Source organism: Phascolarctos cinereus, unplaced genomic scaffold, assembly GCF_003287225.1.
Source record: "Phascolarctos cinereus isolate Bilbo 61053 unplaced genomic scaffold, phaCin_HiC Scaffold_5;HRSCAF=322, whole genome shotgun sequence".
Classification (NCBI taxonomy): domain Eukaryota; kingdom Metazoa; phylum Chordata; class Mammalia; order Diprotodontia; family Phascolarctidae; genus Phascolarctos; species Phascolarctos cinereus.
In genome coordinates, this window is record NW_027555958.1 from 351,810,740 (window position 1) to 351,827,083 (window position 16,344).

The following is a 16,344-nucleotide window of genomic DNA, read 5'->3' on the forward strand; positions in this document are numbered from 1 at the left end:
ACCAAAAAAGGTCATCGTATTCTTTTCTCAGAGGATTTCAACACATATACTACTATGTTAAAGCTCATTGCTGTCACCAAATTTTAACATACACAAGGCTTGTATTTACTTTTTGCTATAATAAACCTCTGGCCTTCATCTGGGGTCACCATTCATCTCACACTGACATTATTATATAAAGGTTTTTGTATATTATAATTATTACTTTTAATTTCTTAAAAGAGTAACACTATTTTAAGGTTATAGTACAGTCAGGTATACTGAAAATATAGGTAAATTAAAAATTGTTCCTGTTTCTATGTAGCTACTATTCTATCCATAAATAAGTTTTTAAAAACTAGAAATATACTCTTTTGTCAGTTATTTTCATTGTTATCCACAAAGATATAGGAGAATGATTTCTGGATAGTTTTACCCAGTCTTGTAGCTAGCTCAAGTTCAGTCCAAGGCATTGACTTACCTCTATACTTATTTGGATCTGATTTCATGGATATAGGTAATCTCTCCACTGTTATAGATCATAACCTATCTATTCCTCCTTATTCCATGTGATTCTTACCCATGATAGTCCACAGATCCTTCATAGAAGATCTACCTAATATATATTAGAGGCCTACAAAACATGCTAACTTTAAAATTCAGGTTAATTCTCTACTCTCCCAACTTTTCATTCTGCTATGAATCTTTCAAAACAAAAACGAGAAAAAAAAACTTCTTTTGATTGTTCTAGTAGATCATGGCTCTTGTTTAATTAAAATGTAGGCTATTATTTTTAGTTAAAATATTTCTTTTCCATGTTTAATATTTGTCAGGTTTCCCTATTTCAAATTGTGTATCTCTAATGAGAATGTGTGTGTGTGTGTGTATGCATTTTTTTTCCTGCCTCAAAGGTGGAAGCAAACATTAAATTGAGTTAGGTCCTATGCTGAGGGGGTGAAATATGATGGAGCTGAAAGAGAAGAAGGAGTAGTAAAGATGTAGGAGTAGATTTTCATATTGTCTGCTGTTCTAAATTGCTAATTCATGCCAGAGTAGGAAATGCCCAGTTTTCTTCTTGCTTTAATAATGGCTAAAAATCAGAGAAGTAGAGTTGGAGGTAAGAGCTATGAGTTTTGTAATAACTTTCAGTTATAGAAGACCACCCCAGCTGCTTGTAAAAGGTTGCTCAGGGTCTAAATCTGAAGGAATATTAATAACTTTGAAATAAGAACTTAAAAAATCTAGTAGAAAGATATCTAGTTAGTATAGAATTGCCCTTTGCTTTCCACTGGTCACTCTGAGTAACTTACACTTTTTCTACTTTTCTGTGAGAGTGTAGTGGTCACAAAGGCTCAATCATCCCAGGGTCTTAGAACCTGCTCTCATCTAGCTATACATGATGCCACATGTTCTCATGCACAGCTAATCCTAGGCTCTGGAAAGTATCCCCAGTTTTATATGTGAGTCCACATGTGTTTTCTCCAACGAACCATGACAGGAGCTTCTAGTAGTTTATACTTTGTGGTGGTAGTGACCTGACACAAATTCATTTATAGCTTGAAATTGGGGCTGAGTAGGGCCAAGACCAGGGCTGTACTTCAATACAATTGAAAAAGAAGCCATGTTTGTCTATATTACTTTTTAATTTTCACCCCTTCCTGAGAACTTAGTGCTCAGATTTTATCCTCTAGCTGTCAAAAGCTACTATAGGACCCTACTTAGGCCTTCTTCCTTCCCTTATACAGTACCTAAAATTACCTGTCATACCTTTTCTTATGCCCTTCAAATTCACATTAAGGAATAATATAGCTAATGGCACTACCACAAACCTTCCTAGCATATTTTCTTGATAATACAAATGAACTCTTATTAGTAGAATTTTTAAATAGTATAAGAATATTGTATAAACATAGAGACTGTGTAACTAGTGCTAGTGTCTTCCTCTTCATACCTTTTACCTTCAGCCATACCTTCAGTACAGCTTTTCTTTGGTTTCTAGATTTCTGAACATTATCATATACAACTTGGCAAGTCAATTAGTTTGGCTCGAATGTTTCCAAAATAATAAGTTGAGTGATTATCTAAGTGTCATGAGCTGTGATGGAAATATAGCACCATAGACCTTTTTTTTTTTTGTTAAGTAAATTACCAAAAAAAAAAAAGGTCTATGGTTTTATGGTTTTTAAGGATAATTGTGTGTGAGAATTTTTGTAACATGTTTTCTTCCTTTCTCTGTTGAAGCACTCTCCATCCTGTATTCCAGCTAGCAAAGGCAGATGTGTAGGAGACCACTTATTTAATCCTTAGAATCCATTAACTAATTCTCAAAAAAAAAAAAACCCAAACCCAGATTATACAAGTGTAATCAAAAGATATTCCATATTCTAGACTGAAAGTGCTGATGGAAAGGATCTTATAGATACTAAATATATGTTTTAAATGATGCAATTACATATAAGAACAAAGCACTGGTTTCTTTCATCTAGTAGGCAACTAATTTAGATGTTTATATAAAACCGTGTATTTTGTGGTTTACTGTAATTATCCCATTGGGGAAAAGTGTAATTTGCCCTTTTCTATTGAAAACATAAAAATAGATGTCTGGGATTCAGCTGCTTTTACCCAGAGGCAGCAGATGCTTCCTGAAGATGAGCATTTTTATTGTAGATGACTCATTATCATTTTTAGTTCTAAGCAAAATCAGATTTAGGTTATAATGTAGGTTTCTAAGAAAATGTGATATTGTTCATATTCAAAGCTATTTTTACTGACTGTTCAATAGAACATGCTCTTAAGGTTATTGTAAAAGTAAGGATAGATTTTCATTGAGCTTTCACAGTTCTTTCAACTGATTGCATTTGAGAGAGAGCTATTTGGTTGTAGAATAGAATTTTTTTCTTTATGTGGAAGTATCTAGGCCATGAAGGGATTGAACCTGAAACTTTGAACTCATTAGCCTCTTGCCTTTATCTGGAATAAACAACAAAGAGTAAACTTGGAGTAATGGGAGGTGGGCAGAGGATTTTACTGGAAATCAGGAGAATTGGATCTTGCAATTTTAGCTTCCTATCAACTTATTAAATAACCTTGGATAAATCACTTTAATCTCTCTCTTCATGTCTTAGTTGAGGTCCTCACCTGTAAAATGGGAAAATAGAAATAATCACTGCCTTCCCTGTTATGGTTGTTGTGAAGATAACTAGAAAAATGTTTTGGAAAAAGTTGAAAGTGCAATGCAAGTGCTAGACGTGTATAAAATTATATTGGTGGATAAATCTCTTTAACTGTCTTTGTATATTACAAGCTTGGATGTTATTTCAAGAAATTCTTACTATTGTTTTTGAGTATCCAGAATGGGGTATATCTTTGAAATACTAGTATTACTTAGTAGGAATTTTTAGTACTTGCACAGTCAAAGGATCATCTATGAAAAGGGTTAGTATTTGGCAATTAAAGAGCCAAATTACAGAATTAATTATCCTTCACTTAGTGGGAATCAGTTAAACATTCAAGTGCCAACTATATGAAATATACCAGAAAAATGAAGTTGCAAGAAGGTAGTTGGTTTACAGTGGTATTTTATAAGTCTCCTTGTGTATACATAGTCCAGTGTAGAGCGCTGCTGTCTGTCAAACTACCTAGTGTTTTTGTACTGTCTTATGCATATGTTCTTTTTTCCCCCCAGAAAAATCATCTGACAAATATATATGGTTTTGTTTTTATCATAAAATGTGGCTCTCTTCTCTCTCTCTTTCTCTCTCTCAATATATATATATGTATATATATGTATATATGTGTATGTATCATTTGCCTGTTAACTAGAATTTTTAAGGATAATTGTGTGTGAGAATTTTTGTAACACATTTTCCTCCTTTCTCTGTTGAAGCGCTCTCCATCCTGTATTCCAGCTAGCAAAGGCAGACGTGTAAGAGATTGTTGTACTTCCCCACCCCACTCCTATTCCCCCATTCCCATCTTTTTTGCCTGTGGTTGCAGAACATTCTATGCTGCCTTTTTTGCAATGTTTTACTTACATTACTGCATGTTTTGTGCTGCTCTTGCTGCTGCTGCTATTACTGCTGTGCTTTTATTTTACTGCTTTGAATTCAAAGCTTTAGGAATGTTCACATGATAGTGTTTCTTTGACCAACCTGCCAGAATGATGAAAGTTTGACTTTCATTTGATGTTGATGTCAAAGGAAAGTAACGTTGAAATTATCTTTCAAAATCAGTCAAATAGAGAAGTGTCAAATTTATAAGTGATCTCTTAGATATAAGCATACATTTAGAGATTTCCTAGGGATGCCCAAATATGGAAGGTTTTCATGGGATATCATAATTGTGTCTGCTCAGAAATATTTCTCATTTTCCCTGATAAGCAGAATAAGGTTATGCATTTTCTGAGGTCTTTTTAAAATAAAGTTTTACATAAAATTTGTATATTTCCCTAGTACACTAATATTTGATAAAGAGATCAATGAGAATATATATTAAATCAGATTTCCATGAAGAAAAAAAATTAGATTGTTAGATCTCACTTAAAATTATTTATAACCTAGACTAATTTGTAACTTTGGTTATTTAAGAAAGTTACAGCTTCCCAGTTGCTATTACGAAAATAGTTGAAACCCCTTTTGTAATTATATCGTGGTATCTGTTCACAAAAATAATTTCTGACATCACTCAAAGTTTGGAGTTAAAAGTAGCTTCTGTTTGAACATTTTAAAAAATATTGAAGTAGATGCAATTCTCTGGAATTCTGAAATTTCAGATGTCAAGATGGTCCTGAGGTAAAAATTTTTTTTTTTACTATGTGCTTAAAATGTATATTTACATAATCTCTTTTCCAATAAATTGGAAGCCCACTGAATACCTACACAAATCACGTAACCTTTGTGGGCCTCTTCTATAAAATTAGAAGGTTAATAAAGTACTCTAAAGTACCATAAGTGAGACCACCATGTCATTCTCATTTTCAGATTATACAGTGAGCCTTATAACATTATAACAGATGTTAGTGTTGAACCTAAGACTCTTAATTGCTAGACTTTTAACCACTAGTACAGTATTCTAGCCACAGTATTATGCTACTTCTAGGAAGAAAAACAAAATTATTAATAATATAAATATATTGTTCTCAAGTATAAAAGAATGGAAATTATTTTTATGTAGTCATTTATGAGAATAGATATAATTTTTACTTAATTTATTTCTGGTGTGATCATAAAAGTAAACATTCAGAGAGATTTTATTTTCTAGCTAGTTTTACTATGTGTATTCCTACTAAGAAATTTCTTACTTACTTTGATGGTCACATATGTGGAAACTTTAGCTATCAAGACCACGGCTATGAATACAAAAGAAAAATAACATCCACGAAACCCATTTACTTTCTTGCTTAGGCATGGCTTGAAGGAACCCTTAGTCAAAGCCGATTAATTTAGAAATGTATTTTTCTTTTAGAAAAAAATTTCTCATTGTTCATCTAGTTTCTCTCGGAAACCTTGAATACATCACTAACTGAACAGTAGATTATGTAAGGGAGTGGGTGCGTGGGATAAAGTTGTTCCTACAAACTATAGTAAAGTAACAGCTGACAGGAAATACTAGCCAAAGCTAGAGAATGGCCAAACTGTTCAGTAATTTAGATATATTTAGTGTAGGGGTATATTTGTTTGCGTAGCACAGTAATTACTTCTTATGTTGATGTCAGGCATCAAAAAATAGTTAAATTATGTCTTGATGCTATGTGTATTGAAGTTGAAAAAGTTTTAAGTATGTGTACATTTTAGATTTATGTTTTAAATGGCTTAAATTTTTAAAACTCAGAGTCTTTAAGAGGAAATTCATTTGTATGGATCCTTTTGTTGCTTGCCAGATAATTCAGATATTGCTATATAAGTCAAGTCTACTAGCACTTACTAAGCACCTGTTATATGACTGCTCTGGGTAAACAAAAAAAGGCAAAGAACAGATCCTGCTGTCAAGCAGCTTACAGTCTAATGGAGTGTTTATGTTATTCTTTCTAACATAATGTTATGTATCCTGTTGTTATGGCCATCTCTAAATCTTTATTGCATGCTATTCATACACATATTTAGATGATAATTATTTTATTATATCTTAAATATGTTGCAGCATTTAAAAACTGGATCCTTTTAAAATTAGAATGAATAAAGACATAAAATTCTGCTTAGCAAAATGTTAAACAAAAACCTTATAATACTTTTTGGAAATTTATTCCATCCTTTACCAGTTACTTATTTCATATATGTTTAAATGAGCAGAATTCCCAGAGTGAGCATTTAGGAGGATTATCTGTTAGTGAAGCAGTGATTTTTACAAATAGAACCAATAATTCTACCCCATAGTGATTCTCTCATGACTTCTCTATCAGTTCCACTCCTGTTCTAGCCTCTACTTTACTTTTATTCTACTCTCAGCTCCATAAGATTTAGCGATATTTCTGACCCACATCCTTTCTGTTTGTACTTGCCTCCCTTCTCTAAGCCACCCTTATAGTATTAAAACTTTCGAAAGGTAAAAAGACACTTCTTAGTTGAGAAACTAGGAAAGCAAGTCAAAGTATATTTATTCTCCCTGATTCATTTGCCTCTTCCCAAAAATATCTCTATATAAATTAGATCATATTTTAAAGTTTGAACATTTTTAATAAATTACATTGTATTTGCTTCTTAAGTATTTATAGTACAGGAAAAACATTAATAATACTATTTTCAGTTTGTAATCACAAAAAGAGGAAAGCTTAATATGGCTTCTTTGCTTTTAAGAGTTTATCTTGTGAATATATTCCTTCATGGTTCCTTTACATTGCAGGTAGGTGGAAAAGAGATTATTTTCTTTGCTGTTATCTTAGAACATTCAAAAATGAGAGTAGACATTAAAACAGATATTTATGAGAGAAACAAAAGTTTGATTGTTGTATCTCAGCAATTATTCATAATCTAGGCTGATTTGTAACTTTGGCTATTGAAGAAAGTTACAGCTTCCCAGTTGCTATTATGAAAATAGCCAGTACTCCTTTTGTAACTATATCAAGGGATCTATTGACAAAAATAATTTGAGATATTACTTAAGGTTTGGGGTTAAAACTAGCTTCTGGAATATTTGAGTATTTTTTAAATGATAGTTGCTGCCAGTAATTTTCACAAGGCTTCAAAATTAAATGTGTGAAAAATGGTTGTATTGAAAAGGGGGCTTCATCTTAATCTATTCATTTAAGAGTTTTGTAAGCATAATATGTATTAAAAGTAATAGTTACAGATGAAAACAGATGAAAAGCATTGTTTTTGTTAAAGATGATAAGCATTGTGCAATAAAATATATCAGAGCACTTGTTTAAAAATGCTTAAAATTAGATGTATTGAAAATATCTATATTTGTACTTGTTCTCTACTAAAATTATTTTTCTGATAGAAAAAGCTGTATATTCTAGATGACTGGTTTTAATTATGTTATTTACAAGGAGCTAAACTATATAATTTAATAAATTCTTAATGTTTGTTATCTAAAAATCAGACAGTGATTTAAATATGAAGGTACATTTGTATTTTATTGTTATATTCTTAAATTCTGAGGATCAATAACTGGAAACTCCCAATAAACAAAAAGAATTTGGTAAATTCCTAGATGACTATTATCCAGTGGCAGAAAGATAATGTAATCAATTTCTAAGTTGATGAAATAAATTTAATAAAATCACATTGGAGCCCTTTCTAATGTCCTTCATTAATTGGTTCTGAAAATTATCATTTTAGATATGCTTCTTTTTTTAAAAAATGTATTTCCACGTTAGTCATGTTGTAAAGAAGAATTAGAACCAATATGAGGGACCACAAGAAAGAAGAAGCAAAACAAAATAGAAGAAAAAAAAGAGCAAATAGTGTGCTTAAATCTGCATTCAGACTCCATAGTTCTTTTTCTTGATGTGGAGCGCATTTTCCACCCTGAGTCTTTTGGAGTTGTCTTAGAACCTTGCATTGCTGAGAAGAGCTAAGTCTATCAAAGTTAGTCTTCGAACAATGTGGTTGTTACCGCATACAACATTCTTCTGGTTCTGCTCACTTCATCAGCATCAGTTCATTTTTTATAAATCTTTCTAGGTTTTTCTGAAGTCTGTCTGCTCATCATTTCTTATAGCACAATAGTATTCCATTACATTGATTTAGCACAACTTGTTCAGCCGATATCATCCTTCTTAAAATATATCTCTACTCAGGCAAAATAGCCATTATTTTGCCTTTTAATTAAGGTATTTTTTCCTTACTCTTGATTGATTAAGTCTTAGAAATCTCAAATTGACTTGGTTAGGTTAGAATTAATTTTCAGTATCTCTTTCCTTGAAATCTCTTCCGTTAATTAGTAGTAGTTTACTACTCATTATCTCTTTAATACCATTGCATTTCATCACGTTTCCCTTTTTACAACATTTCTTTCTCTATTAGAATCCCTTAAGTTACTTCATTGCTGATGAACCTTCACACTTATTAACTCTTACTACATCATTGATTCAATTTATTGTTTGTACAAATGATTATAATTTTTTTCCTTTAGCATGTGGGACACGTTTTTGTTTGTTTGATTAACTGAAATGCTAATAATGATTATGTTTTCAAGGACCATTGTTTTGGATACTTATAAAGGTACTTTTACAAAGGAGGATAATTTTCCATTAATCAGTTGCTTTATTACCTTATTACAACTGATTCATTACCTAATTTCTTCAAGTATTTCATGCTAAATCATCTATGGGATATTTTTTTAACAGTAAATATTCTGAAATACAACAGAATCTAATGAAGTAATTTTGTCAGTCCCAGTTACATGAATTATGTGCATAGAAAATAAAAGGATAATATCCCAAATAATTTTTTTCATTGTAAGTTTATTTCTGTAGCTGTCTTTCACAGTTTTTTTATGGGAGATGACCTTTTGGGGCTACTCTTCCTGAATTTCAAGTATATATTTAATGGTTCGGGTTTTTTTTTAAGTCTATAAGGTAGTATTTCAAAATGTCCATATTTGTTTAGCTAATATTCTGAATTTGATTTCATCATTTATCTAAACCATCATGAAAGTTAGAAATAGTCATACTTACTTGTTGGTAGTTTCTTTTTATACTTGGAAAATAATTGAGTTCCACTTACAAAAAAGAAATTAAAAATAAGCTTGAACTTTGCTTTGAACTTAAACTTTGATCTAAATTGTCTTATTATACAAAACTTAAAAGCTAGTATTTAATTTTTAATATTACTATAATATAGTGTTGATATAGTCATCTTAATAGTTTTGACACTGAGTTATCTTAGAAGTTCATTTCATATCTAATGTGAATCTATCTTTGTGACCCTTTTCTGTCATTTTTATTGATGACTAAAAACTAGTCAGTAGACAGATGTGTTTTCAAAACTTTTGTTCATATTCAGATAGCAGTAATACCACATGCAGATCATGAAATTTTTTTTTTAACTCTATAGCTCTTCAGGAGTTGCCAATGTGTGTAATCGTGAATTAAATTGCCATAGTATTTTTCCTTTCCCTAGATTCTCACTAACACAGACTGATGTTTAATGTGTTGATTGCAGCTACAATGTCATCATACCACAGGGGGCTACTAGAATAGCAACAGTCAGAGTTGTAATATTTCATATTTTTGGTATCCTTTAAAAATTAGCTTCTGTACTAATGTTTTAATCTTTACTCTGCTATTTCATACAAATGTAACCTTGTGCAAGTCACTAACCTCTTTGGCCCTGTTTTTTTCTTATCAAATGAGAGAATCAACTTGCTTTGGACCATTCTGCTCTAGAACTCTGGTCCTGTGTATCTAATGTTACTTAGTATATTTATGAAGAGAATTCTGCCTCAGAATTACTGGTATTATTGAAGACAGGATTGTTCGGCTTGAATTAGCTATACTTTTTGCTTTTCCTACTATTTTTCAGCATTTTGCCTAGTGGATAACTGAGAGTATAAGTGATTTGTCCAGGTTCACATAGCTTGTATCATGAGGGTCTTGAACCCAGGCCTTCCTGGTTTCCAGGCCAGCTTTCTATGCAGTGTGCTATATAAGGTAAAAAAAAAATCCTCTATCCACTACACCACTTAGGTGCCTCAGTAACCACAGAACAGTGAACCCTTACTCATAAACTCATAAATCCATACAAATTTTTTAAAGACAGATGCAGAAGATGTAAGAAAGGATAACAGAAATCAAGGATGATCTACCAACTCATTGATTATCTTAAAACATAGCTCATCTTGGCCTAATATTAACTTGGACACATGAAGGGAAGCTGGATACTTTGCTACTTACATTAGGTTACTATTCCCTAACAAACATTTTTGTTTTGTCCTTCACAGTCCAAAGATCATTCTTATTAAAGGGGAAAACAGATGAAAAAGAAAAATTAAATTGTATAGCTTTTTTTACCATCATCATATATTTTCATTATTCCATCTACCTATGTAGCATTCCTATTCCTTCTTTAATCTTCCACCTCTAACATACCTCAAAAAACTTTATGATTGTCTTAAGCAGTGATTGCCAGCCTCAGCTTATTTTAGCACTCCTTGCACTAATATCACAGGAGTGACATACTCATTCTAAAAATTCATCATTGGTTACTCATCATTTCGTCTGTCTTGTGTATCTGTCTTTAAAAAAGCTGAATGGGTTTATGAACTCCTTGTGTGGCTCATTGATCTCTTTAGTCAGCTCCCTCTTACCTCTTCATTGGATTCATTTATGCTTGTCTTTTCAGGATCTCGTGCTTAAAAGTTTCCCATATCCATCTTTGGCGTTCTTTCATGTCAAGTCAAGAAGCATTTATTAATTACATACCAGAGGCACTGTGCTAAGGACTGAGGATACAAAAATAATGCCTCCCTTCCCCCCCAAAAAAATCCTCTTTTTTCAGGGACTTCACAGTGTAATTGAGGAGATGTCGTGCTGACAACTTTGTACCAATAAGACATGTACAGTTGAAATTGGGTTTGTTCTCAGAGGAAGATTACAAGGAGAACCGGAAAAGACTTCTTGCAGAAAGTAGAACTTTAGCTGAGACTTGAGGGAAGCCAGGAGACAGAGATGAATAGGAACAATATGACTAGCTATTCAAAATACCCAGAGTCTGGAGACAGAATGTTTTGTGGGAGGAAAAGTAAGGAAGCCAATGTCACTGGATTGTAGAGTACATGGGGGTATAAGGTATTAGCAGAGTAAAAGGCCTTAAAAGTGATTTTACATTTGATCCTGGAAGTAATAGTAAGCCTGTGGAGTTGATTGAATAAGGAGGTAATGTGGTAAGACCTGTAATTTGTAAAGACTAATTTGACAGCTGAATGGAAAATGGAGTGGAATTGAGGAATCTACTGGAGGCAAGGGGTTTAACCAGAAGCCTATTGCCATAGTCCTGGAATGAGATGATAATGAGTAATTCATAGGATAGTATTAAAATAGGAAGAAAAGTCATAATGCTTATGAGGTAGGTTCCTTTGTTTTTAGCAAAGTAAGACAGCAAGTAGGCCCATTCACTAACTGGTATACTACAGAAAAATAGTAGTTCCTTGTAGGAAGAAGAATATCAAGGAAGTTCCATATCATTGATATCTTCATGCTGGGTTTATGATATTTCCCCAACTCATAATCTCTTTCATCTTTTAATCAGGTAATTTGTTGTAAAATCCCATCAGAATGTTACTGAATATATCTTACTCTGGTATGTGATACCATCCTAATGTATCCTTTTATAACATTTTGAAAAATATTATATTAATTGATATAAAATATTAAAATGTTCTAATATTTGAAAAATATTCTAAGATATTGCTATGTTCTGTTCACAAGTCCTATTCCCTACAAGTCCCTACAAGTGATACCTATGAGGCTTAGTTTACTTTCTTGTATCAAGGTCTCTGGTTTACTTTGGTCTTAACCTTCTTCTTTGTATTTGTAGAACACTGTCTGAGGCCTTGAGTGTTATTACTTCTCCTCTTTGAATATTGGCTTCTGTGAATTCCTTGGCTTTCCCACTGATTCTTCCTATGTCTTACCTCTTAGTTGCCTTGGTATTGTGTAAAGGTGCATTTCTTCATTCCTCTCCATTTTCAGTTTAATAATTATAAGATTATTCCTCCCTCTCAGAATCTCTATTTGAAAGTGCCTCGAAAGCCTCCTGGCCTTAAGCTATGCCTGGCTTTAAACAACATCCCCAACAAGTAGTTATTCTTCCTTTGTTTGAAAACTACAAGGAAGAGGAACCCATAGTCTTGTAAGGCATCGCATTCCACTTTTGGATAGCTCTAGTCTAGTTATTAAGAAACTGATTTTTTTAAAATTGAACTAAATTTACCTCTGTACCTTCCTCCATTACTCTTAGTTCTTTTCTTCTGGGAGCAAGCAGAAGTCTAATCCCTCTTCTTACATTATAGTCCTTCAAAAGCTTGTAAATAATTACCACATTTCCCCCCCGCACACATGACTTCTTTTTTGAAGACTGAACACCCTAATTTCTTTTAGTTGGTTCTCATATAATGTGAATTTGATGTCCTTCACCATCTTCATCTCCTTATTCTGTATACGCAGTAGCTCATCAATATCCTTCTTCAAATGTGGTGTCCAGAGCCACACACAGTACTCTGGATGTCATCTGACCATGATAAAGACTATCAGAACTATCACCTCCCAAGTCCTAGATATTAGGCCTTGCTTAACATAGCATAAGATTGCATAACATTTCTTGTCTGCCATATTGCACAGTAGACACATTGACCACTTAGTACCTCTTAAGCTTTTCCTAAAGTAAACAACTGTCTAACCACATCTTGTACTTGGGAAGTTATTTTTGAATGCAGGTATAAGACATTGCTATAAAATTGATTCCTATAAAATTTCATTTTATTAGATTTGGCTCATTGTTCTACTTCCAATCCATGTTTTCCACCGAGAAAATCCCTTTAGTAATTATAAAGTTTCTTTTTATTGCCTACCTGCAACAAATGTATGATCCAGAAAGAAGCTGTTAGGTTTAAGCTTGAATTCCAGTTTTTTATTCTTCTGAAACGCATTGAATTAATGAATTAAGAAGCATTTATTAAGTTCTTGGGAATAAAAATAGGAAAGGGTGGCAATCCCAGCCTTCAGGGATTTTACATTCTAATAGGAGTAGATAATACCTTACAAGATGGTGGCCAGGAAAGGTTATTTTAATTTGGGAATTCATTGGAGTGGTACAATAGTACAGTGTTGATTTGACTACCATTTTCAGATTAAGAAATAAAAAGATTGAGGTATCAGTACATAGGCAAGAGGGAGAAAAACAGCTAGAATGCAAATGAACATACATGCATGGTCCAAGGGAATTGGGCCATAAACTGCATGGCTTAGCTTCTCTCCATCATGGGCTGTAGAAGTCCATTTGGAAGGTGGAGCAAGGGCAGCATCAACAGTAGAATGGAAAAATTATTTGGTTGAAGAAGTATGATCCCAAGAAGGTTTAGAGCTAAGCTACTTAGCTACTTCCAGACTAGGTCTTTTGAGGTCCAGTTTGCAAGAGTATAGCTGTGGCAGCTTAATATGTATTTGTTGTATTAAATTGACATCACAAGGCATGTAATTAGGGAATGAGAAGATTGAATAGTTTATAGAATCAGGAAGTTTAGTGGCTTCCAAATTATTAATTTATTAAACAGGCTTTGGTTAAGCAATTGCTGTCTGAATTGCATTGTACTAGATCATGTGAGGAATATTGAAAAAAGATATGGCTTTTGTCTTTAAGATGTTGCATTGTAATTGGGAAGACAAGACAAATATACAAGTAATAACTGGAAAATATAAGGAAATTTTTTTTAAAAAACAGCATAGCCAACAAAAGGCAAGGGAAGTTAGTGCAAATTGTTATTAAGGATGTACTATTAGAAAAGATCAGATAGTGTCTTAAGGAAGTGATACACATACTTTAGCGTAAAAGAGGTAAAATAGCAGTAAGGAGACCAGCCTATATAGTATAAAAGAGTATTAGTAGAGGAAAGAGAAAAGTCTGAAGAAGGACCAGGAAGCAGGGGGAAGATAATTTGTGGAGGAGTTGGAGCCCTGGATTAAAGAATTGATCCAGTAAGGAATAGGAAGACATTGTAGCTTCTTAAAGATATCTTCATACCTCAGTACTTGAACAACTGGGGATTTCATCTGTGTTGGTATTCCCTTCTCTGACACAAATTGCAGCTCTTAAATGACTTATTAGAAGCTCTTTGAGAATTGTCTTGACCGAAAAAGTCAGCACTCTGAGACTAATCTGGTAGTGAGCCTCTTTGAAATTTGCTAGACTATGGGACAGTTAGGTGGCGCAGTGGATATAGCACCGGCCCTGGTCAGGAGGACCTGAGTTCAAATCCAGCTTCAGACACATAGCACTTACTAGCTGTGTGACCTTGGGCAAGTCACTTAAGCCCATTGCCTAGCCAAAGAAAAAAATTGCTAGACCAGTCCTTTGATGATAGACTTATGTATTGTGACTAGGCATATACCCAACATCTTTTCAATTTAGTATGGGACTTGATAGAGTTTATGTTTTGATTACAGTGCCTTTGAAAACACAAGATCACCACACCAGGCTGAGATATCAGGGTAGGACTTTAGTAGAGGTCCTCAAAGGTCCTCATAATTTGGCCCAGTTATTTTGAATTAATGTGACTTTCTGGGATGTCAGCAACACCATACTGAAAGTACCAAAAATCAATTTCATAGTATATCTTTGTTATTCACACTACTGTGTGTCTCTGTAGATAATCGGGCATTACCTACATGTTATGCTTTGGACATAGTGATGTTAAAATACATCACAAAAATCATCTAAAGAAAAATACATTCCAGTATTCAAGAAAAGAAACTACACATAAGTTGAAGCTTGCTTTTAAGTTGCTTTTAGTTAAAGGCAGAGACATGAATTGAACAGGTTTACAGATCTCAGGTGTAGCATTTTGCTTTAGATTTCAGTAATCACATTTATTGTATTTATCACTCAACCCTGGATCAATCAATTTTCATTCTTTTAGGTTCTTTTATCATCATAAGAGACTACCCTAAAATTAATCTTTATTATGTAAACATGTAATTTTAATTTTTTGAATTTATTCCTGATAAATTGAAACAATAATTAAACCATAAAAATCATAATATAAATTTATCCCTTGGAGGGTTTTATACACTGAACTTCAACTCAAAGCATTCTTGTCGTTTGCTAAAGTTCTTAAGTAATGCATCTTTTGCTGCCAGTGCCAACAGTTCTGCTGCTACAGAATGAACATGGTTTGAATTAGGAGCCGCTAGAGATATTGGTTGGGTTTCTATGTTTAAGATGTAGTGTAATATCCAATTTTCAGTGCATTTCTCTATTACGTATTCTGCATTTGTTCATGAGCTGAATTCCTTTAGTTGTCAGCAAAAATTCTATGTGGGATATCCATATGAACAATGCAGTAGTAATGCTGAAACTAAGAAATCAGTGGTACCAGTTGCAAAAGGGTCACCTGCTCAACTGGTGTACTTCACATGCTTATTTAATACAAGCTTACAGTTATGGTTATATTTTCTGAAACATCCCTAACAAATACTAAACTCACAGTTTTGTTGTCATTTCTTAAGAAACACTATCATGATCATGACTTAATATTGCTAAGAGCAGTGAATTGTTAAAAGTGACTTCTTGGGTTTTTTTTTTCCCCCGACTTGTTTTCCTAGATTGATTCAGTTGAGAACTTTACGTTGTCTAACCCTACTTCACGGGATGAGGAGGTCAAGTCTCACCTCCAGTCAAGGTCCAGGTCTCCTTCCACAGCTAGTGACATTGAACCAATTGAGGTACCTCTCTGGGGCTGTTCTGCTCCCTGACCTTTAACTTGTGACCAGAAACAGTAAATCAATCCCATTACAAAAAAGTGAAATTTATCTCTTTATTTTACCTATGCTATATAACACAGAAAAGACATTTAGACTTTGTAGTCTAATATAATTATCAGTAGTACAGATAGGTAAGAAAAATCACATAAGGTAATTGCCCCTCAAGACAAATCCTCCCAAATCAGGTATATTTTAACTAACCACAGTCTAGCAATATTACTTGTGAGAGGATGAAAAATTTGAAGAAATTGGTAGGAACATTAATCAGATACCAGTGCTGTATAGTATGATTGTCAAGTGAAATTTTCACACTTTTGTTTTAACTTTTGAAATTTCAGCTCAAACTCAGTCGTGCATATAATTAAAAGTCTTTCAAATGCAGTTACCAAGTCACTCTTAGCTATAAAGTACTCATTTCTGACTAGAATAGTCAACCAGCATGAATC

The 16,344-nt window shown here is 33.2% G+C and overlaps 1 protein-coding gene across 6 annotated transcripts in view; it reads left to right on the plus strand.

Moving 5' to 3' along the window:
• The window catches only part of CDC42BPA (CDC42 binding protein kinase alpha), a 430,427-nt gene that overhangs the window by 355,648 nt on the left and 58,435 nt on the right, over positions 1-16,344 (plus strand). For 2 of the 6 annotated variants that reach the window (XM_020982125.2, XM_020982131.2), the window contains exons 22-23: positions 3,866-3,904; positions 15,740-15,859. The exons of 2 other annotated variants lie outside the window; for them this stretch is intronic. In XM_020982125.2, coding sequence (XP_020837784.1) covers positions 3,866-3,904; positions 15,740-15,859 — 159 coding nt within the window. The remainder of the gene's footprint in view (positions 1-3,865; positions 3,905-15,739; positions 15,860-16,344) is intronic. 2 more of the 6 variants (XM_020982126.2, XM_078156279.1) reach the window with 1 other exon arrangement.